Genomic DNA, 24,733 nt, shown 5'->3' on the forward strand with positions numbered 1-24,733 from the left:
TATCATACCTGTTATCTTTAAAGGTCTATATACTTTATTTTATTTATTTTTAAAAAAAAATTTAGCTGCATAAGGCAGTGCTCAGGAATTATTCCTGACTCTACGCTGAAAAATCATTCCTGGTGGTGTTCAGGGGACCTATATGGGATACTGGGGATTGACCATGTGCAAATTAAGTACCCTACCTGCTGTATTGTTACTTTGGTTCCTCTTCTATATACTTTAAATGACTTTGTAGAGGCAATATAAGTGAGGGGAGGGAAAAAAAAAAAACCAAAAAGTGTTAAATTAAATGCTTTAAGTTATAGATTTTACGTACCTTACCTGGGATCAAATTCCCATTCTATTTATGTACTCACAGTTTAGTCATTTCCTGCTACATAGAATGTTATTAATAACATCAGAAAGCAATGATGACTTGCTTAATTTCAGGAGCTGTACTGTAATTAACTGTTGGGCTTTTTTCCCTTCCTTGTGCCAGAAATCAAACCCAGGGCCCCAGAGACCAAAGCAGATGTTTTCCCACTGAGCTCCATCTTTAATCCTGTCACTCAAATTCTTAAATACATTTCAATCAAGCCTTAGAAGAGTTCAAGAAATAAATTTCTATATTTTGAAAATACAAATAATTTGGATCCATGGACTACGCACCACATTATGAGTGATACTTGCTAATGTCCTTTCATTGAAATTCAGCCATAGACATAAAATAGAAACACCTAACAACAGAATCAACAGGGGCCCGGGAGCAAGCACTAAGGATCAAGGAACATCTGTACATGTGTAATACCACACATTCAATCCTCAGCACCACAGACCTCATAAGGACACTTGGGCCCGAGCATGTAACCATTTCAATATGACTGACCAAGTGCTACTGGTAGTGGACCCTGTGCACTGCTTTGGAGAACTCCCCAAAAAGATATAAAGAAAAAAATGGAAAGTTTGATGTGTATGGCAATTTAGCCTTCAGAAGAACAAATTAGGGGGAAAATGTTTTTTATAGATGCAAACAAAACCATACTAGGATGCTAAAATCTAAAAAAAAAAAAAAAGTCCAATTTCCTAAGCTGTCTAAAATAAGTTCTCCAGAGAGGGTCTTCATATATGCCAGGGAGCCAGCTCAAAGGGCTAGAGTATGTGCTTTGCATGCAGGAGCCCTGGGTGAAATCCCAACTCATGCTGTGCCTAGGGAATCACAGGATGTGAGTTTCTATGGGAAACGCTTGCTAGTACTCCTGGGAGTGCCCTCTCCACAAAACTGTCCTTTTCTTTACTAGAAGCCTTCACTATTAAACACCACTCAACAACAATTTTTTAGATTTCATAAAACTTAAAACTCTAAAAACATAAGATAGGTTAACTAAGATCTGTATACCACAGTTAAGAGAGATTTGCAAATTACTTTCAAAACCATTCAATGCTGTAACATTATTAAAACATACACATATATAATATATCAGAAAAAAAGAAATAATATATAGAAAAGAACAAACCCTTACTTTTCAACTTCTATTTGTGCTTTTTCAGCTTGGCTTCTCAAATTTCGGCATTCCTGTTTTAATCTCTCCACCATTTCCTTCAGAAGCTGGTTTGAATTCAATAACTCATTCTCTGACTGCATAAGTGAGGTCACTTGGATTTGCAAACGATTGATTTGCTTAAATAAAGAGAGACACAAGTCAGAATATCACTAAACAAAAGCAGTCTTCAGAGGGCAAGAGAGGTATAGAATAATAAACATCTTCCTTCACAAATATCCATCTAACTGATGTGCCCTTGAGAATACCATAAGTGAAAAATAAATAGCAACTAGGAGCATTTCTTAATATGACTGGAAACAATTGAGAGCCACATTCCCTAGGCCAACATTGAGTCTTCTTCCTCCAAAAAAGCAGGCCAGAGGGGTGTTAGGATCAAGAAGAGAACAGAGAGGGAGGAGACTCCAGCTGGCTCCTAGAAATAAACCAATTTTAAAAGCAAGTCAGCTAGGCAAGTTGCTAAGAAAATACATTCTCCCATGCTTATATATTCTGTCATCAGTTACTCTTTTAGGAGGTCTGCTCTTTGAACAGTCAAGAATCAGAAATACAGGAAAAATCATTTGTGAAATATTTTAATTCTCGTCTAAGAATTCTGTACAACCAGTGTTGCACAGAAGAAATATGCTTTGAGAAGCTTAATGAGGACCAGGAATTTTGTTGTTGTTGTTGTTGTTGTTGTTTTGGGTCATATCTGACAGTGCTCAGGGATTACTCCTGGCTCTATGCTCAGAAATCGCTCTTGGCAGGCTCAGGAGACCGTATGGGTTGCCAGGATTCGAACCACCGACTTTCTGCATGCAAGGCAAATGCCTTACCTCCATGCTATCTCTCAGGCCCCAGGACCAGGGATTTTTTGACTTCTAGAGCCATTTATCAAAACTATAAAACCTCATTCAGATTTACTCTGCATCCCAATTTACCTTTATCTGGGAAGAGTTTTTCTAATTAAAAAAAAGTATCTGGGGTTTGAGTAAATTGTATAGTGGGTAGAGAGTTTGCCTTGCACATGGATGACCTAGGTTCAAATCCTTGCAGAGGCAGGAATAACCTCTCAGCACTGTTAGGTGTGGGCTAAAACTAAAGGAGGAAAAAAAAAGTAGCTACAGATTAGCAGGCTGGGAAGACTCATAATGCTTTTAACTTCTATCTAGATAATCTCACTTCGGACAGGTTTACCTACTTCCTCCACAAGCCATTTCACCAATAAGCAAGTCCTCATTTTTTGTTTCACTGTTTAACTTCTCTTAACCACTCTCTGAGAGAAGTCAGAAAGCAAAGACTATTAAGAGACTCAGGGATCAAAACAACCTATTATGAGACTCAAGACTCAAAAGAAACATCTTTATATACCAGATTAAAAAAATGTGAGGTAATTCTGTTACTTCCTGATGGCAGCAAAATCAACTAAGACACTCCACACTATAGCTATCAGCAGAATCAAGTAAAACAGTGTTATTCAGGTTTCTATTTTAGGATGGATTTCTCCATGAAGAACTATTAACTCTATTTCTTAGCAGTTGTAAATATTAAATCTGTACTAGAACTGCCTGAGTAAGCAACTTCCGAGAAACTTCATACTTCTTCACAACTGAAGGATGGGTGAAAGCCCAATGACAATGATATCAGAGAGCTTATGCTGGAGAATCAGACAATGCTTTCCTACTTAAGACAAAGAAACCTTAAGTATCTATGCAGAGCAATGCTAGCTAGCCTGCAAGCTTAAATTCATAATCTAAAGGGGAGAAAGAAAACAATTCAGGAAAACATAGCTCTACAAGTTTTGCACATTTATATCATTCCAAAACCCAACTTTATTTCCATAACATAACAGATTTCATTGGGATTATAAATTATATTGGGATTATAAATATATTATGAGATAAGGATATAAATCTAGGATTGGGAGAAATGATGCAGAGATTATGGCAAGGCCTTTCATGCACCTGACGGTGGTTTGATCTCTGCCCCTCTGACCCCCAATTCACTGGGTATAGCACTAGAGGTCCTTGAGCATACAGCAGCATTACAGGGCCTGGGGTCATAGCTTTAATTGTCCAGCCTGCCCTCAACCAACCAGGAGACCCTCCTAAAACAATTACAAGATGCAAGTCAGTCACAGAAATAATTAACCTGGATGACCTTCCTGTTCCATACTATTCATACTATTTATACTATTCATAGTATAAAAATATTATTTGTAACTTTTTAAATAGTAATCAAAGAAAACAATATAAACATATCTTAAGAAAACCTGCAATTAGCAAAAGAGTGTACTAGAGTTTAAAGTGTTAAAGCACTTTGTCTTTATAACCTTATCTAATAGGAGAATCTTATTTTCAGTGATATGTAAAATTCAAATGATTCAAAACAAGATTTAAAGGAACACATTTTAAAAAATACAAGAGCAAAAAGCAGGGCTAAGGTGTATACTCAGCAGGCACAAATACTAAATTCAAGCCCTGGAACCCTTGTCCAACTCAGCCAAAATGCAATTATGGTGACTCCCAAAGCACTGCCTAAAAGTCTCCCCTGAAAAACAAACAATGAATATCAGGGCCAAGGATATGGCTCCATGACAAAGTGCATGGATCATGATGTGAAACTCTAGGTTCAATGCATCACTGCAAAAAACACACCAAAAAAACTGAAAGCAAAATGTCTTAGTAACCATACCTCTTTCAGGTCTGCATTTTTATTTTTTTCTTTTTCAGCATTTTCTATATTCAGAGCTTGTTGTTGAAGTTTTAACCTAAAAATCACAACCCAACAATAGGCATTATTAGAAATCCATAGATTATATATTTCACTGAATTAGACAATCATTTCACTGAATGCTCTTACTGACTCCAGACATCTGTATGCATATAATTAAAATGTAAATTTATGGTTTTGCTGTGAAAACTGGTTAAAAAATATAAGAAATTAAATCTACCTAGGGAGACAAGAGAATACTACAAGGAGATAATCTGATGAGTAGGATTTTGATAAATGTAGGAAACAGTCTGAACAAATGGCTTTGGTAGAAAAGTGTATAATGTGTCGCTAAGGCATAAAAAAAATCAGTCCAATTTAAAAGAAACTTTACAACTAAATGGTATTTTAAATTTTATGATATGCTTTCTGATATGCTATTTCATATTTACTCTATTGGGTTATGAACTCCTAAATATTTACTTAAGGCCTACCAGGCTTTGTCTATAGCTTGCTTCTTTGATGTTGTTTTTATTTTGTTTTGGGCCAACCTGATTATATACAGGGGTTACTCCTGGCAGGCTTAGCGGAAACATATCGGATGCAGGGGATTGACCTGGGTTGACCATATGCAAGGCAAATGCTTTATTCTTTGAATCTCTCTGGCTTCTACAGCTAGCTTTTTCAACTGGGGTTATATCTCATATTGAGTCTTGTAAATTTTTAAAAACTTTTTTCTGTTTAATTTATTATCAGTAAATGCTTGATTTGTATACCAGCCTTATATATGACTATTGATATGGGGTCATGAAATATTTCTCAGGCAAAAAGTTTTAAGTGAAAAAAAAAGTTTAAAATGTATATAATCAACATTTAATTAAAGTTGGCCATACCTCTTTTTTTTGTTTGTTTGTTTGTTTGTTTTTTGGGCCACACCTGGCGGTGCTCAGGGGTTACTCCTGGCTATCTGCTCAGAAATAGCTCCTGGCAGGCACAAGGGAACATATGGGACACCAAGATTCGAACTAACTACCTTAGGTCCTGGATCGCCTGTTTGCAAGTCAAATGCTTCTATGCTATCTCTCTGGCCCCTAAAGTTGGCCATTTCTAATTATAGTTATTCCTCTAATAATCTAATGGAAGTAAACAGTCATCTATATTATTCCAATCTTTAGGTAAGAGATAAAGATAAACCCCATTCTTAAAGCTACCCATCAGCCAAGCAATACACCCAGGTCTTATCCCCTCTTCTCTTTTACTTTATTCTTTTCATTTTCAGGGCCTCTCAAGTGGTACATAATCTGGGTAACTCTGGGCCAACTGGCCTACTAATGTTCTTTGCTATTTAGGTTCTATGTGCTGGAGATCACCAGGATCAATCCAGCAGTGTCCAGGGGCTTCTGGGGGTGATACCCAGCTGTCCTTGCTGGGTATCTTAAGCCAGGATCAGCTTCATGCAGAACACACACCCAAAGCCCAGTTCTATCTCTCCAGCCCTTCCTACTTTATCATGCTGTAATTCTACTGTCATTACATTCATGATTTACAAGAAAACAAGTACAGGATGCCATACCATACTCTATAAAATCTTATATTCAAATCTTATATTCATCCCTGAGATGAATCCCTGAGAGGACAATTTGTGTCCTCTCTAAAGGGACACATTCTCTGCCATAATCTTAATGTGTGGAGCATCACTGGTGACCAAGTGACTAAAGAGAGATTTTACATGGATCAGTTTTGACAACCAAACCTTCAGTCTCTCCCTTTAAGAATCCTTTGAATATTTCCTCAAATAAAACTCACTTGCCACTTTTCATTTATAAACCAGGATTTAGCTACCTAATTGGAACTGTATATTTAGAAGACAACATTCTCAAGGGCCTGGCCTAGGAATATGCTTCAAACATTGTAAAAATTCAATACATACTTATTGATGAACTAAACAAATCAAACAAATACATCTTTCATTTGGGGATCAATGAAGGTCACATAAGATAAATTCAATCTGAAGAGGGCCTTGAAAGCAAAGTAAGAGTCTAAGGTAGAGAAATGAAAGATATAGGCACAGTAAAGAAGTAACAGACACGGCAAAGACCCTGGAGGAAACAAATGTGGAGAGTTAGGAGCACTGCTCACTTGGAAAGAAAAGGAAGAAAAAACTGAAAAGGGGGAATGAAAATGTGTACATTTCCAGAATGAGAAGTTGAAAGAACTCATATCCAGAGCCTCTGCTGAGAAAATTCAAGTGAGAACACAGCTATACAGTAGACAAAGAATTTTTGAGCTGAATGGGAGGCAAGGGAATTAAGCTAATAGAAGGAAAGGATAGTATTAGAACTGCCAGTTTCATTATTTACAGTGAGAATAAAGAAAGATTTCGTAAAAGCTTATATATATTTACATATATATAAAGTGATGGGTTTTACAGAATGAAAAAGGTTGTAACTATAGCTGTTTAGTGGCAGCTAAAATGACAAATAAAGCCAGAGTGAAGATAAATAAAACCATAAGGCTAAGGTTCTGGATAGGTCAACAACTTCTCTGTAGGGTAGTCACTGAGAACATTAAATAAGAATAGAAGTCAGAAAAAAGTTGAGCCAGAAGTCAAGGTCCTCAGTGACTACTGGGAAATTTTCTCTAGGCTGGGATAATTGACAGAGTGTTAAAAAAAAAAGTAACAAGAGAATGAATATATAGATATCAAAGGACACTCCCATTTATTTACTCATTTTTTTTTTTGTGAAGCAAGATATTAAAATTACCCTGAAACTTCTTTAGAAAGATGTAAGGGGAGAGAAAGAGAAGTGCATATCCTGAAGAGAACACAGGTTTCTCCAGCATAGAACTATGGAAGCAAAGAAACATCAAAACAAGTGAAATACATTCAAGGGGAAAACATAGTCAAAGTTAGCCAAACAAGTCTGGAAGCAAGAGGGGGCTTACAAATACTGACTTATCTTTCTTAGTCTCTAGTAGCAAGAGAAAAGGAGAAGGAATATTTTCTGCTTAGAAAGGCTGCCAGTCTACAAGCCACCTGGACAAACATTTCAATGAAGGCATATCTTTAAAAAGTGTTTAGATTTGGGGCTGGAGAGATAGCACAACGGCGTTTGCCTTGCAAGCAGCCAATCCAGGACCTAAGGTGGTTGGTTCGAATCCCAGCATCCCATATGATCCCCCGTGCCTGCCAGGAGCGATTTCTGAGCAGATAGCCAGGAGTAACCCCTGAGCACTGCCGGGTGTGGCCCAAAAACCAATAAATAAATAACAAAAAAAATTTTTTAATGTGTTTAGATTATAAGACATTGATTGGTAATGAAAAAGGATTTCAGCAAAAATCATGAAAAGAATTAAGTGGGAGGGGAGGCAGAGATAATACAATGGGTAGGTTACGTGCCTCCCCATGGCTGACCCAAGCTTGATCCCTGACATCCCATATGGTTCCCTAAACGCCACTAGAATTGATCCCTGAGTGCAGAGCCTGATGTAAGCCCTGAAAATTGCCAGATATTTGCATCCCCTCCAAAAATAAGAATTAACTCATTTTTGAGTAGAGACTAGAATAACAAAGGAAACTTTATAAGATCGTTTTATGTTTTTCAAGTAATTGTGGAAATACAAATAGTAAGTCGGGGTCAGGCACATCCAAAAAAAATTGTTGGACTGTGGAAAGTTTAAAAGGTTATTTTAACTACAAGAACTATCTGGTACTGGGAGTCAGTAAAATGTGAGATAATGAGTTTGATATCCATTATTGCAAGCAAAGGAGAAAAAAAAGCCCACACAACTGGTCCTTTAAACAAAGTGTAAAGAAAAATATGAATGTTTTTATAGAGCTGGAGAGATAGCACAATAGCTAAGGCGCTTGCCTTGCATGAGGTTGACTCAGGTTCAAACCCAAGCAAGCATCCTATATGGTCTGCCAGGTGTAATTCCTGAGTGCAGAGTCAGGAGTAATCCCTGAGCATTGCTAGGTGTGGCCCCAAAACAAACAAAAACATTTGTTTGCTCAGCAATAAACTGTCTTAAGTTATGATGAGGACTTCATTTTGATTTTAAGAATCACAAAAGTGGGGGGCAGTTTAAGAAAAGGTGAAAGCCATAAATGGAAAATGAAGTTTGGCTTTAAGCAACGAAAGATAAGGAGTATTCACTACAAAATACCTTAAAACATAGTTTCTATTAAGCAAGTGCTGCTATTTCTTACAACACACCTACCTACTTTCATGTGTGGTAAGTGTGCATTCTTTTTCTTTTCCCCTCACAGAAATAAGCCTATGAGTTGGCTGAGCCAGAATGTTCTATGCCTATAATCATTGTGATGAACTGGGTCACTATGATACACTTATAACCTAGCTGAGCCAGAGTGCTCTATCTCCCCTAATCAGTGATGAACTGGGTCATAGCACAGGAACAAGCCCCCAAATTACTTCCAAGTAAGAATTCTTCCTTCATGGATCACAAAATAGTCTTTACCTCCCAGAGAGAATAGTGAGAGAAGCAGACATGGGAATTATAAAGATGAGAGGTGGGAACGAGAAGGGAAGAAACCATTCTTATCTGCACACTGGGGGCTCCTTAATCCTCACATCCACAAAACCAATACCATCCATTTTTCTCTATTTATTTATTTATTTATTTTTGGGTGGTTTTGGGGTCACATCCGGCAGTGCTCAGGGGTTATTCCTGGCTCCAGGCTCAGAAATTGCTCCTGGCAAGCACGGGGGACCATATGGGATGCCGGGATTCGAACCGATGACCTCCTGCATGAAAGGCAAACGCCTTACCTCCATGCTATCTCTCCGGCCCCTTATTTTTATTTTTTTGCCTTTTTCGGCTACACCCAGCAATGCTCAGGGGTTACTCCTAACTCTGTACTCACGAATCACATCTGGCTGTGCTTAGGGAATCATCTGGGATGCTGGGGATCAAATCCAGGTCAGTCGTGTGCAAGGCAAGCACCCTACTCGTTGTCCTATAACTCTGGCTCCTGTGTCCTTTCCATTTTTTATATCTTCCAAATAATGTTCCTTTTTTTAAAAATGGAAATTTGTTTTGGTTGGGTTACAGTCATAAGAAAAAATTGAACCATTTTGGTTATTTAAAATCTGTTTACATTTTGATTTATAATGTGAAAATTAATAAAAAGGAAACCTCAACTGAAATGGGAATAGAGGCAGTGTGTTAAGTTGTTCTCACACTCTATCACTGCTCCTCTACACCAAACAGGAAGAAAAGTCACAGGAAGAGACTGTCCTTTGTACTTCCAAACAGCACAGACAACTATTTAACTGCATCAGAAAGGAGGCCTGAAAAGGCCCGGCAAACATCCAGACAAAGAACATACCACAACATAGCCAGTGTGAAGCTATTGGCACCTGGACCCTCCTTTCCACAACAAACTCAAATTTTCTTTTTATGATGTGATACCTTTTTTGCTCAGTCTCCTCTTAGTAAAACCCTTCTATTTTATTCACTCCTCTGGAAGCCCCAAACATGCCAATTAAATCTTCAAATTCACTCTTAAAATTTTTTTCTATTTTTGTTTTTTGGGTCACACACAGCAGCACTTAGGGGCTACTCCTGGTTCTATGCTCAGAAATTGCCCCCGGCAGGCTCAGGGGACCATATGGGACACCAGGATTCAAACCACCATCCTTCTGCATGCAAGGCAAACACCTTACTGCTGTGCTATCTCTCCGGCCCTAAAATTGTGTTTTTTAAAGTTTACAAACTCATGGTTGGGTGGAGATAGTGTTCTGCTAGTAAGATTTTACTTGTGTTATTTAGGATAGAGAAGAACTACTTTAATGAAGCTGTAATGAATAATTTAAAGCATCTGCCAAAGCAGTAATAAATCCTACTTATCTTACATTTATTGTTTTTAAATAACCACTTCTGCTTTATTAGGATTTCAACTTTCTATTTCCTTAGCAAGATTAGTTTCTCCATAGGTTTTTCTGACTTATCACAAATTGTAAATAGCTGGAATTTTATTATTTTGAAGAATGATCAAAATAGACATGGTGATGTAGCTAGAACTATAAAACAGAAAACCAGAACCACCATTAAAAAACATCACATCTATAAATGATTCTTAAAAAGTCATGCAAATTTTGTGAATTATACCTCTGCTATATTTTGTTGGCTACTGTTTTTATTTTAAAATAGGTTAATGTCAATTTTATACCATAAATGACTAAAAAAATCAGAAAAATACATTTAAAATGATTTAAAAAATGACTAATACAATAAGAATAATTGATAGTAAAAGCTAAGGGAGGGATGGGGCCAGAGCAGTGGCATGTGCGTGCGGTTTAATCCCCCGGCATCCCATATGGTTCCCCAGGAGCGATTTCTGAGTGCATAGCCAGGAGTAACCCCTAAGCGTCACCAGGTATGGTCCAAAAAGCAAAAAAAAAAAAAAAAAAAAAAAAAAAAAAAGCTAAGGGAGGGACCTGGAGCAATAGTATAGCAAGCTGGGCACTTGTGCATGTGGCTGTTTCAAGTTTGATACACAGCACCACATATGATCCTCCAAGCCCCACCAGGAGTGATTCCTAAGTTCTGAGTCAGGAGTAAGTCTTAAGCACCCCTGGGTATGACCCCCAAAAAAACAAAACAAAATACTAAAAAAATACTTTAAAAGCTAAAGGAGCGAGACTTATTTTATGTAGAGAAAAATAAAAACCCAATAGGATGTGGTTCAGTGGTAAGCAAGTGACCTGGGTTCCATTCCTAACACCACAAAGCAACAACAAAAACCATATGGTCTTCAATAATGACAGAATGTTTAGCTGAACATTATTGGTATGGCAACGAAACTCCAAATGAGTCTTAAATTCAAACAGAAAAAATTCTAACTGGCCAAGCTATGGGATCAGAAGAGGTTAAATAATAGGGGAGGTTTGATGGTGTGGGGATGGGAGGGCACAAGATGCTTTTTTCCTCATAATTGGAGACAATTATGAAGACATTAAAATACCTTCCCTCCAAATAAACTACTAATGCGAATAGTTAAAAAAAAATACCAGAGGTGGAAAACTCAAAACCCATTATAAATTTATGTTCTGAATTGTTGCAGCTAATACTTAAACTAATAATAGTTCACAAAGCCTGACATTTGTAAATAATATATAATCTCTGTTGGAGGTACTTCATTCCTTAATAATGAAACTCAAAAAAAAAGTATTCCAAAATATAATCTAGAATTGGTTATGATTTTTAAAACCTTTCCATTTTTAATTGATATAAGTGAAGTCTTTAGAACTTTAGAATTTAAAAATAAGATGTAGCAAATGTCTAGGGCACTAAAAATAGTTTTGCAAAACCTAAAGAAAAGGGGAAAATAAAACAATAAAGCTGCATAAAACCACAGCCTTTGAGTAACTAACTGGAAGATGAAAAATGCATAAATTTCAAAACATCTATAAGTGAGAGATTCAAAATTCCAACCAGTGACTTTTCATGCCCAGAAGTAGTTTTCCCCTTCCATCCCTCTGCTGACAGTCAGGGCCCACACATATACTTGTCTGTAGCACCTGCACATTAAAGTGAGGTGCTTTTGGGAAGCTGCACATCTTGTCGTGGAGCTCAACATGTGTGCAAGCACTGCAACTAAAGGAAAGTAGTGTGGCCAAGTATGCCAACACAACTTGGTGTGTGAAACCCCTGTGCATGAACAACTAAATATGCAAGCATCATAGTTAGGTGAGACTCTGGGTCATCACAACCACATTACAACAGAAGGGAATAAAATGGAAGAGAAAAGGAAGGGAGAAGGGAAAGAATAAAGCAAGTGATCATATATTATAAAACTAAAGCTGGAGTGAGGCAAATGAGGTGCCTGGGGTACAAAATTTAGTCCAATGCCTTTCAACCATATTATACCCATGAATCACTAAACCTGCAAATTCTGCACAGACAGTTAGAATCAAGATGGTAGACCAGATGTATCAGCCTTTCCAAAGCTGCAGACCAGCAGTTCAAAAAACTCAGAGACCTCATTCCAGTACTTCTCCATTGGTAGTGCTGATAGAAGAATATTTCCTTAATAGTTTCAATCTTGCTTTTAACCCTCGTAAGTGGCCTTGGCATTTTTAGAAGATCGCCAAGAAAATATCAGCATATGTCATAAAATAGAAGCAACATTATCTGATGATCATGAAATTAGAAATGAATGGCCAATGAAAAACAAACCAAGGAACAAAAACATGCTCCTCTATCTGGAAATTTTAAAGAGCTTTTTTATAGATTGAACTGTAATTCTTCAAAATTTGTATGTTGTAGTTCTAAGCCTTGGTTCTTTAGAATGCATTTAAAAGTGCTACTACTTTAAAAAGGTGAGTAGAATGAATTGAGTTGATATAGGTGGTCCCTAATCCAGTATGACTGATATCCTTATAAGAGGAAGATACCAGAGATTACCTGAGCACAGAGCAAAAGGATACATAAGGACACAGTAAGAATGACCATGAGGGGCCGGAGAGATAGCATGGAGGTAAAGTGTTTGCCTTTCATGCAGGAGGTCATCGGTTCGAATCCCGGCGTCCCATATGGTCCCCCGTGCCTGCCAGGAGCAATTTCTGAGCCTGGAGCCAGGAATAACCCCTGAGCACTGCCTGGTGTGACCCAAAAACCAAAAAAAAAAAAAAAAAAAAAAAAAAAAAGAATGACCATGAGTCCCAGGAGAAACCAAATTTCCCAATGGCTGGATCAAAGACCACCAGAATTGCAAACAACAGTTCCTGTTGTTTAAGCCACCTTGTTTATATTTACTGACAGCCCTGGAAACCTATTATTCTTGCCATAATTTAATTAAATATGTATACATATGTATATATCTATATATATTTAGAGTTTGTTTTAACATTATTTTGAATAAATATCTCTCTTGGATGAAAAAGAAAGTAGAAATATTTCAAGAAAAGCACTGTTTTACAGGATAATTCCAACAACCAAATGAAGCAATGATGAAAATAAAAAAATGTATATTGTTTCAGCAAGAATTAGAAAAGAATGCTCAAATTACTGGAAAAATGAATGATGGAAATATTTCAAAGCTTTAAAGTATTCCCCCCTAGGATAATTATATATTCCCTAGATGGGGGGGAAAAAAGAATTTACAGTGGAGCTACCTGACCATGCAGGTAATTAATTAATTAATTACTATTAGCATCACCAGGAAGGGGACAAAGCAGGTGTCTCCTGAGATTTTGAGGACACAGGATTTAGAGGTATTTTTGCTAAAATTATCAAATCTAAACTTAATACTAAAGAATGTAAGACAAATTACAATTAGAAGAATAATCTATAAAATAATCTATAAAATAACAGACCAGAAGTCTACAAAAGGATGACTATCTTCAACATTCAAAGCAATGTACAGATCAATGTATAGATCAGATCTATGTACAGTTCCTAAGTTGGAGTCCAGGACACACCAACAATGGGATAACTAATAGACTGAATAAAATACGTAGGTTTCAGAGGCATATATTTCATTGGTTTCCTGGTTTAAATTAATGTTAATTTGTTTGGGTCATTGAAGTACACTGACATCAGATATCAATACTGTTCTGACATCAGATATCAATAGTGCTCTTGGTGAAGATTCTATACAGAAATTTTCTGTGCTACTTTTACAACATTTTTATTAGCTCTCAAATTATTTCAAAATAAAAAAATCTCAAAATGTACTCTGTGTACACATATATAACCTAATGTTCTGAAGCTCTCTTCGGGCTGACTCTTCTGCCAGCTGTGACGCCCGCAACTTCTCTTCACACTGATCCTTTTCAGATTGCCTCCAGACATCATGCTCCACCTTCATTTTCTCCAAATCCGATAGTTTGCTCTCCAGTTCTAGCCTAAAACAACATGGACAATAATACTAAAAGAAATAAAGAAATGCCAGGATGATATGACAGTAAAATGTCTTCATCTGTAAGGAGATTAAAATAAGGTAATTAAGTACTTACTTTTCATCCTGTAATACTACAAGTTTTTGATAGCCTTCTTCCTTAGCAGCTTGTACTTTGCGTACTAATTCACGTTCCTTATCAACTAAGAGCATTTTGTGGTGTTCAACAGTTGATTTCAGAATTTCATTATCTGACTGTAATCCTAGGATATTTTTTTAAGAAGAAAAACATCAGGCAATGTTATTAAGTGAAAAATCAGAACTGACATCAAGCATTCAATAAATAAGAACAACTGAAGACGTCTCACTGAGACAGTTACTCTCAAAGATCTTTGCATTATTGATAAACTTAAGAAACAACACAGTAAAACTGAGTTGTTAACTTTGTAATTTTATTATTTAGCAATGTGCTCAGAATTTTAGTAAAAGATTATTCACTTTTGCTTAACTTACATCTTAAAAATCTGATAATATCCAAAGATGTTTAAATATTTTTTGGGGGGGGGGGTGTCACACCCAGCAGCACTCAGGGGTTACTCCTGGCTCTGCGCTCAGAAATCGCTCCTGGCAGGCTCGGGGGACCATATGGGATACCGGATTTGAACCACTGTCCTTCTGCATGCAAGGCAAATGCCCTACCTTCATGCTATCTCTCCGGCCCCTTCATAGAATCTTGATGAAAAGAAATTTCTAAGATTATTTCATGATACTTAAGAAATCAGACCCTAGTAACTCATCTATATAAATATAGTCTTTAATTTTAAAAACAGGACTAGAGACCCAGGGAGACAACTCAAGGGCTGGAGTGTGTGATTTGCATGCAAGAGGCCTGGGTTCAATTTCTAGCACTACGTGGTTCCACTCAGAGACAATCCCTAAGAACCTCGTTGGGCATTGTGCTAAACAAAGTCAGGTGCTAACACCCACTCCCAATCCTCCATCATCCAAAAAAAGACAGAATGAGAATTACAAACTCAAAAAGTCTGGCAAGTGTAAAGTTTTGGTTATGCTGGGGCCGGCGAGGTGGCGCTAGAGGTAAGGTGTCTGCCTTGCAAGTGCTAGCCAAGGAAAGGACCATGGTTTGATCCCCCGGCGTCCCATATGGTCCCCCCAAGCCAGGGGCAATTTCTGAGCTTGTAGCCAGGAGTAACCCCTGAGCATCTAATGGGTGTGGCCCGAAAAACCAAAAAAAAAAAAAAGTTTTGGTCATGCAATAAATCAACTTTTAAAATAAATTATAATAAGTAATTTAATAATTACTTATATAATAATTATAATTTAATAAATAATAAAATATCTTTTTTAAAGCTAAATTACAGGACTGGAGGATATAGTACAGGATGCAAGGCACTTGCCTTGAGTACAACTAAGCCCAGCTCAATTCTCAGCACTGCATGTTGTCCTCAGAACACTGCCAGAGCCCAGAGTAAGCCCTGAGAACAACTAGTTGTGGCCCAAAAAGGAAATAATTAAAATATTAAAAATTAAAACAAAGACTAAACATTCAACATGTAAACAATTATCTATATGTGCTCCATGATTAAAATCCACTTAAGTTGACAATTTGAAGTAAAAATTCAGTATGGCATATTTTGGCAACTTGAGTTTATATCTGAAAGTAACATTAAAAAAACCACGAGTAATTACATCTTACCATCCAGTTCACTCTGAATTTTATTCCTTTCTCTTTCTAGCTCACTCTTAGCTCTTGCTGCCTCCAATTTGATGTCTGTTATTTCTAATTTGTTTGAATGCTTAAGTTCTTTTACCTGGTGATAATCAGAAATAGAAATTACCAGCAGTCATTTATTGGGCATTAAATTGTTATCAAAAACACTAAGTATGCTTTGTATAGATTGTATACAACTTACCTCCATAATGTTTGCACCCTTTGACCAATATCTTTTTTGTTTGTTTGTTTTTCCGGGCCACACCCGTTTGATGCTCAGGAGTTACTCCTGGCTAAGCGCTCAGAAATTGCCCCTGGATTGGGGGGACCATATGGGGCACCAGGGCATAGAACCACGGTCCTTCCTTGGCTAGTGCTTGCAAGGCAGACACCTTACCTCTAGCGCCACCTTGCCGGCCCCTGATCAATATCTTGACACAATGCCTAGAATAGTAGTTTGTACCAAGAAAAAAATATTTTCCAAATAAAATTAAAGTCATTTCTTTACATTCAGCTGGGTGGGATTATCTAGCTCAAGTTTGCCTTTAGGAGACTTACTTACAAGAACTTAAAAACTAAGAGTCAATGAATGAAACATCTTGGGGGTGGATAAAAACTTCTCTTATTAAAAAAAATGTGTTGAAAACAAGAAGACATGTTAGGTGTAAGAAATTGTGCCATGGGGCTGGAGTGGTGGTGCAGGCAGTAGGATGCTGGCCTTGCACGCACTAACCTAGGATGGACCAAGGTTTGATCCCCCAGCTTCCCATAGTGATTTCTGAGCGCATAACCAGGAACACATAACCCTGAGCATCACCGAGTATGGCCCAAACAAACAAAAAAAGAAATGTGCCAAATGTGTCATACTGGCATAATGTCAGAAGATGTGCTTAGAAAATAGGGGGCCGGCGAGGTGGCACTAGAGGTAAGGTGTCTGCCTTGCAAGCGCTAGCCAAGGAAGGACCATGGCTCAATCCCCTGGCGTCCCATATGGTCCCCCCACGCCAGGGGCGATTTCTGAGGCTTAGCCAGGGGTAACCCCTGAGCATCAAACAGGTGTGGCCCCCCCCCCAAAAAAAATAAAATAGAAGTATTATAGAACAGTTGAAAATCTGGGGAGTGACCACACATAAAATTTATATACCATACTAAATGTTTATTGATCCTCTTTGCTATTGAAGGTAATACAATCAATTTATAATCAGACAGTGAACTCAAACTGGAGATTGGGACCAGAGACAATATGGCAGGTAGAGCATTTGTCTTGCATGGAATTGGCCCAGGTGTGATCCCCAGCATCCCATATGGTTCCCTGAGCACCTCCAGGAGAGATTCCTAAGTGCAGAGTAAGGAATAATCTATATCACCGGGTGTAGACCAAAAATAAAAACAAAAGAGAGAAACTGGAGGTTAAAAAAAAGGCAACAGATTCGCAAAGGGGACAAAAAGGAAGTAATAAATTTCATGACCAAATAATGTATGTTGTGTATCTATACGTATGTATACGTCACTAATTGCCTGAAATACAACTGTGAAAGACTTGTAATTCATAATGGTATCAAAAACAAACAAAAAAAAGATATATGAGACAGAACTAAAGCCATGTATTCTCAAAATAAATAAAGAAAGAAAATGTATACATTAAACCTTCATTACCAAAACCTAATTATTTTAAAATCCTGAGTGAGGTAAAATTCTTTTTTTTTTTTTTTTTTTTTTTTTTTTTTTTTTTTTTTTTTTTTTTTTTTTGGTTTTTGGGCCACACCCGGTGACGCTCAGGGGTTACTCCTGGCTATGCGCTCAGAAGTTGCTCCTGGCTTGGGGGACCATATGGGACACCGGGGGATCGAACCGCGGTCCATCCAAGGATAGCGCAGGCAAGGCAGGCACCTTACCTTTAGCGCCACCGCCCGGCCCCAATGAGGTAAAATTCTTAAAACTTCCCATGCTGATTAAGCAGGCATATACAAAATTTCATTGAGACACCATTTTGAGAGTTGACTAAATAGTATTTATGGAGCACTATTTATGCCAAAAAATTTTGAGGCACCATTTTAAGAGTGATTAAGTAGTATTCCTCTGTTTTTAACAAATATTTATTGAGCACTACTTATGCCCATACTATTTTAGGATCTAGAGATACCACACACCAAACAAGAAAATTTTAATCTCTATCATCAATACCAAAGCTGCTCAATCTATCCCCTCTGTGATCTCCCTCCTTCTAATTTTGTGTCTTTCTTGTGGTCTCTTCTCCAGTCCTACTGATTGGTCCCAGTCTTGTGCTATGTCTCCCCACTTTACACTTGTGAACCCCTTGAAATAGCACGGGGACTCACAAAGGGGCCGTATTGTCTTCAGATAATCTAACTATACAACTCATTTTGGCGGGGGGGGGGGGTCAGCTATGTTCAAGGGTTACTCTTGGCTCTGCACTAAACTCTCAATCATTTTAAATGAAATCTCTTTGGTAAGTCACTTCTAAAATTAGGTACAATGCTATAATGAGGATTTAAATAATAGAGATAAAAATTATGAGACAACCTGCATTTTTACACATTATACTAACATATTAAGTAGAAAGCTACAAATAAATCAGATATGATAATATGATATGAATAGGAGCATAAGGATAATATATTTGGATCCAGTAAAATCTCACGAAAGTAGGGACTTAAAAGTGGAAGTGAGATCCAAGAGCCAAAAAAGACAAAGACAAGAAATCTAGTCTTACTGAAAGAGAATCCATCAATGAGAGATCTTGAAAATATTGCAAAATATAGTAAGGTACAAAAACCTAGTGAAAAGAAACAGACAAGCAAGTACTTGCTTTTCCCTTAGTACTGCTAACTGTAGCAAGTTGCATTCTTCCAAATTAACTTAACAGTTTTTAAATAACAGTACATAAAATATGTGGTACTAAAATCACTTTTAAGTTTTTAAATCTTTCTGAAGGTCTTTTCTATGAAAGTAAGTTTGACTTAAAATGCTTAACTATACTACATAAAAGCACTAGAATTGTATTTTAATATGCACACTTTCTTAGGTCATGTTTTACTATACTATCATTTCATGGACAGAAACCAAGTTGAAATTCTAAATGTTTTAAAGTTTTGAAGAAATGTAAGTAGGACGAAAATCTAATCTCTATGACAAATATAACCATAATTTTCTATTATATACTAACTGAAGATTAAGAATGATATAGCAGTTCATTAACAACCCACACTGCAGCTATTTTAAATATGAGGTAGGAAACTAGAACCATCTTATTTTGCAGAGACCTGATTCATTTCAGCAAGAACTAAAAAATGAAAAGACTACTTCTTAATTTATTTCACTGAGATTTATTAAAATGAGCAAACATTCTTTCACTTCATCTCCAAATAGTAACAATTATTTAAACTAAGAGAACTGGGTCAGCAAATCAAGTAAGTTCTATCCTTGATGCTACTTTTATTACTAAACTAGTGATAAAAGCTCAAGCCAGATACATGTCTCTATATTTAAAATGTATTCATCCAGGGACCAGAGTGATAGCACAGCAGGTAGAATGTTTGCCTTGCATGAGGCCTACTCCGGTTCAATCCGTAGGAAACTGTAAGGTCTCCCGAGCATGGCAGTAGTCATTCCTGAGCCCAGAGCTAGGAGTAACCCATGAGCGCCACAGAGTGTGGCCCAAAAAAAAATTATTCATCCATAGATACAGATCATTCTTAAGGATTTTTCTTCAGTGCCATGTTTGATAATATTGAAATAATGAATGCAGTTATATTAACTTCCTAAAACTTTAAGTCATTTGACAAAATATTTAACACATAGAAATATTTATTTCCCACATTGAGACAGTCCTTTTCTATGAGTAATCCATGCTAAACCCAACTGACACCTTAAGTTTTGTTAGGAGCCAGGGAGAGAGCTCAAAGAACTGGGGAACAGGCTTGGCATCATCAATCTCCCACCTGGTGCTGCCTGGGTGGAGCTATTGGCATCAGACCTGCCCTACAACCTCTGCACATTACCTGGAGCACACAATTAGAAATAAAACAAAGACCATATGGTTGAAGAGCACTGGGTCTTAATTTCCTTTGGGATCAGCCTTCAAAAAAATTCAAGAAAAACTAGGGATTTTTTTTTCCTAAATAAAATACACATATTAAAATGCTATATATAACTTCAGAGGGCTAACCAAATTTTGAGGCTTCTCTAGCCCAAGGCACCCCATTTTATATAATTTATTTTCATGAAGACTCTGATCTTTATATTTGTGAATTTATTTTGTTTCAGACACAATAATAGTATTCAGATATAACTAGTATTGCTAATAAAAATTCAATACATGAAAAATGGTACATAATGGGGCCGGGAAGGTGGCGCTAGAGGTAAGGTGTCTGCCTTGCAAGCGCTAGCGTAGGATGGACCGTGGTTCGATCCCCCGGCGTCCCATATGGTCCCCCCCAAGCCAGGGACAATTTCTGAGCGCATAGCTAGGAGTAACCCCTGAGCGTCAAACGGGTGTGACTCAAAAACCAAAAAAAAAAAAAAAAAAAAAAAAAGGTACATAGAAGAAAGTTTCAGATTTTTTCAAATTATATATACATACACAAAAATACCCATAAAAATAGCTGAATAAATGTATTAGTCAAGAAACTTTTGATGCAAGTAGATATTACTTAAATGCTGATCTTTTTTCAAAGATCCGAGGTGGTACTAGACCATTAACTTAGCTAATAATAAGAATAATTCTGTGGGATAGTTTTAAGACATATTTATATGTGCATATATATATTGGAAGTTATAAGGAACATCATGAGATACCTACAAACATTTATGTCACAAAATGTAAAATTTATATACTATAAATTTTTAATATCTTTTCGTTGTTGTTGTTTTTGAGCCACAGCTAGCAGTGCTCAGGTGTTACTCATGGCTCTGCACTCATGAATTATTCCTGGCAGGTTCAGGGGACCATATGGGATGCTGGGAATCAAACCTGAGTTGGCTGTGTGCAAGGCAAATGCCCTACACACTGTGCTTTAGGGCCCCAATATTTATATTTCTTATTTGGATTACTAAGGAAGGGGAGGGAGAGAAGAAAGGGAGAAATAAGTAACTCGCTAAAGAGTAAGAGTAGGCTTCTCCAAAGGCTGAGTGCTCCACCTAGTACACAACTCAGCATGAAAAGTAGGAAAGTCCACATCTCAGAAGAAAATATGTGGGCATGTGCTTGGGCACTATGTACTTAGGCACATGTGCCTAATGTGAAATACTTTACGGTCATCTTACAAGGTCATTTTGGGAAAAACTTTTAAAATCAAAACACTGATAGTCAACCTGCCATAATTTTATTCTAAACTTTAATTTGCAATTTTTAATAACTTAGACTCTAGGTATGCCTTTGTATTGCAAACAAACATTTGTTAGAAATGCAGAATGTTGACCAAAATTTTAAGTTGCAAAGAAAACTATGGCAGTCATGTCTGAAATACTATTTTATAATTTATTCTTTCAATGAAAACTTTCTACATGAAAGATTTAAAATGAATATGTGGTGAGGGTAGTTTTTAATGCTCCATTTGTATGTAAAATAATGCAAGTGTGTCTTTAAAAAGACAGGCAACTCTTGGCAATATATGCTAATAAATAGGCAGAGAAATAAATAATAGTATGTTAAATCGCTTTTTCTTCCTTAGCAAAGTAAGAGAAATCATCAGTGCAATAACTCCAAAAAAGAAAGAGCAATAGTGAAGGTTATGTACAGAAAATGAAGCCAGAAAATTCAGGTAAAATGAGCCAGCTGGTGGTCCTCAAGAAAGTTAGAAGCTGAAAGCACAAAGAATCTTATGCAAAGCCTGCTAGTTGCTCTAAACATGATTCAGGCTACTCCCACAGTCTAGCCTAACTACTCAAATCCAGAAGAATGTTTTGAATAAAAAACACTGAGTATTTGAATTTTTTTCCACAGAAATAAAAAAAGTTTTTACCATAATTGGAAGAAAAGAATAAAAGAAAATTTCATGTTATTTCAGTTTACTTTGTTTTGTGTTGTCTTTGTATGCTCTACCACCATGAACAATGACTTAATAAATATAGTCTACTTATTAAGGAATTCATCAAATCACAATTTTCTTATTTATAATTTGAGGAGAGGAAAGGAGGAACAATATCTGGTAGTGCTCAGAGTTCACTACTGTAGCTACACTCAGTGATCATTCCTTACAGTGCTCAGAGGAATGTATGGGTGCTGGTGATTACACCTGGGCTGGCCACAGGCAAAGCAAGCATCCATTTGGCTGTAATATCACTCCAGACCCTATAAATTTATTTTCTACTAGTATTTATATATTATTAGGAGGCTAGATTTCTAGGGATCAACTAGAATAGTATATCTCAAACTTTTTCTAGCCATGGCTCACTTCTGACCTTGTTTCCTTCCTATGGTTCAGTCCTACTGGTTGGCCCCTAGTGTTGCGGCATGGCCACCTGTTTATGTGATTTTTCACCTGTGATTTTCTTAGAATATGCTGGGGCAAGACAACCAACTCTACCCACTATACTGTTTCTCCAGCACCATCTTGCCTAAACTTGTATACACATCTAGCAATATAGTGAAGAACAGAACTAGTCAAAGGGATCAAAAGTCTATTTCCTGTTATAATATATACTTATTTAAGGATACCATTAATAGAAAACCACTAAAATTGCCATTTTCTTCAGCACTGCTACTTATTATATCTCATACTATTAATTTAGTTAGTTTAGTTTTATGGAAAAACCCAGAAATGTTCAAGGATTACCCCTGCATCTCTGATCAGGAAACACTCTTGATGGTGTTCAGGAGACCATAAGGAATGTTGGGGATCAAGCCCAAGTTGGCTGCATACAAAGCAAGCATACTACAGCTGTAGTATCACTCCAACCCACTTCCCATATTGTTTTTAATCAAAAAACATGTGAGAGATAGGTATTATTCTCATTTAAAAGTCAAGTAAATCAGGGGAGGGGAAAATTTTTTTTTAATTTTAAAAAAGTTAAGTAAATCAGAAAACGAATAAATGAAGAGTCAAAGGTACATGACTCTAGTTTTAAAAGTCCAAGAACTTTTCTATTTAATTCCCAAATTATCTTCAGTCTAGAAAGTAAATAACAGTACAATTTTAATTAAGATATTTTAACAATTAAACTCTTAAATTTTTAAATTTTTAATTAAATTTTTAATTTTCACTAAATCTAATCAAAGTTGTGTCTAATTAAGAAATTGGCTATAAAACCAATTTTTAAATAAAGTTTTAGTAAAAATTCAAACAAAAAAGTTTACTGGGACTAGATGTACTTTTTGTAAATGTAAAAGAGAATATGCTGAGTAACCTATCTCCTAAAGGGGTCACTTTAATATCTTTTTTTGTTTTTGTTTTTGTTTTTTGGGCCACATCCGTTTGATGCTCAGGGGTTACTCCTGGCTAAGTGCTCAGAAATTACCCCTGGCTTGGGGGGACCACATGGGACACCAGGGGATCGAACTGTGGTTCTTCCTTGGCTAGCGCTTGCAAGGTAGACACCTTACCTCTAGCGCCACCTCGCCAGCCCCAATATATCCCTAACATTTTGGCTATAGAGTTTTAGATAAAGAGATATAGTTTTGCGTGTATGGTTAGACACCCACTAATAAAGTTTACAAAGAGTAATCTATAAAAGTAAAATGCAATTTCCTTATTTTGAAATAAAGGAACTAGAATACTTAAGTTTAAAGGATGAGTGCATCCAACTGTAGACAAACTTTAAAAATTCAAATAACAGAAGTTGGTGATCATGAATCAGAACAATGAGATGAATTAATTCTACATTGTCACAAATTAAAATAGAAACATATATTCCTGCCTGCAGTAGGACTTTTAAATAGTATCAGAATTCTCAAGTTCTAATACTGAAACTCCTTTCCTCTTGCATATATATTGTTGGGTCTTTATGTTGGGAATGTATGATGCATGCATTATTCCTTTAGATAAATTCATGTATTTTAATCAGATTATAATAGCTTCCATTAGGTCTGGGAATAACATTGTTTTGGGGTAACACTGGTGTTTTTGGGTAACAAGGCTTACTCCTGGCTCTACACTCAGGGATCACTACTTGTGGTTTCAAGGGACCAGATGGGATGCCAGAAATAGAATATGGGTTGACCACATGCAATGCAGTATACCCACTGTATTATTAAGACTCTGGTTTTGATTTTATTTTTTATGATAGTCCTATACAACTCTGGTTTGATAGAAAATACACTAAATTCAGATTCAGAAACTAGTTTTATTTCCAAGTTCTTAGATATGCCTCACAATTACTACTAATTAATATATAGATGATTATACATTATAGCTGATGTATATCACTATAATTGTCACTGTGAATCTTTATGGTAGGTACTATTCTCAGATTATGTAGAAAAATGCAAAGTTTCAGAGAAAAGACAAACTTCCCCAAAACATATAATTAGTAAAGGGAAGAAATCAAATGTGAAAAAATAAAATAATAAAAAAAAAAAGAAATCAAATGTGAATCTAGTCTGTTTGTTTCCAAACTTTATATTCCTATTCACTACAGTATTCCATAAATACTAATATTACTGTTATCCTAATTCTGCTTACTGGATTGCTTAATTAACTGTATTTTAGGGAGTGGTTATGTATTCTCTAAGTTGCTGAGACAAACTAATAAAACATATTTAATTATTATACTCTTCTAAATTAACAAAACTCATTATGCTGATACTCATTTATTTAACGAACATCTACTACTGTGTACCAGTTCTTGTATCTGGAGAGCTTACAACAGTAACAAAAGTGATGGCTTTGCTTTCTTGATCAAGAGAAAGAAAATAGGAAAGAAGAGAGAGGCAAAATAAATAGG

The 24,733-nt window shown here is 36.5% G+C and overlaps 1 protein-coding gene across 1 annotated transcript in view; it reads right to left on the bottom strand.

Moving 5' to 3' along the window:
• CEP83 (centrosomal protein 83) overlaps positions 1-24,733 on the bottom strand; it is a 67,660-nt gene that overhangs the window by 13,705 nt on the left and 29,222 nt on the right. Inside the window, exons 7-11 of the mRNA XM_049782808.1 lie at positions 15,815-15,929; positions 14,219-14,363; positions 13,958-14,107; positions 4,218-4,293; positions 1,503-1,660 (exon numbers count right to left, since the gene is read on the bottom strand). Of these exons, the coding sequence (XP_049638765.1) occupies positions 1,503-1,660; positions 4,218-4,293; positions 13,958-14,107; positions 14,219-14,363; positions 15,815-15,929 (644 nt within the window). The remainder of the gene's footprint in view (positions 1-1,502; positions 1,661-4,217; positions 4,294-13,957; positions 14,108-14,218; positions 14,364-15,814; positions 15,930-24,733) is intronic.

Source organism: Suncus etruscus, chromosome 11 (genome assembly GCF_024139225.1).
Source record: "Suncus etruscus isolate mSunEtr1 chromosome 11, mSunEtr1.pri.cur, whole genome shotgun sequence".
Lineage (NCBI taxonomy): Eukaryota > Metazoa > Chordata > Mammalia > Eulipotyphla > Soricidae > Suncus > Suncus etruscus.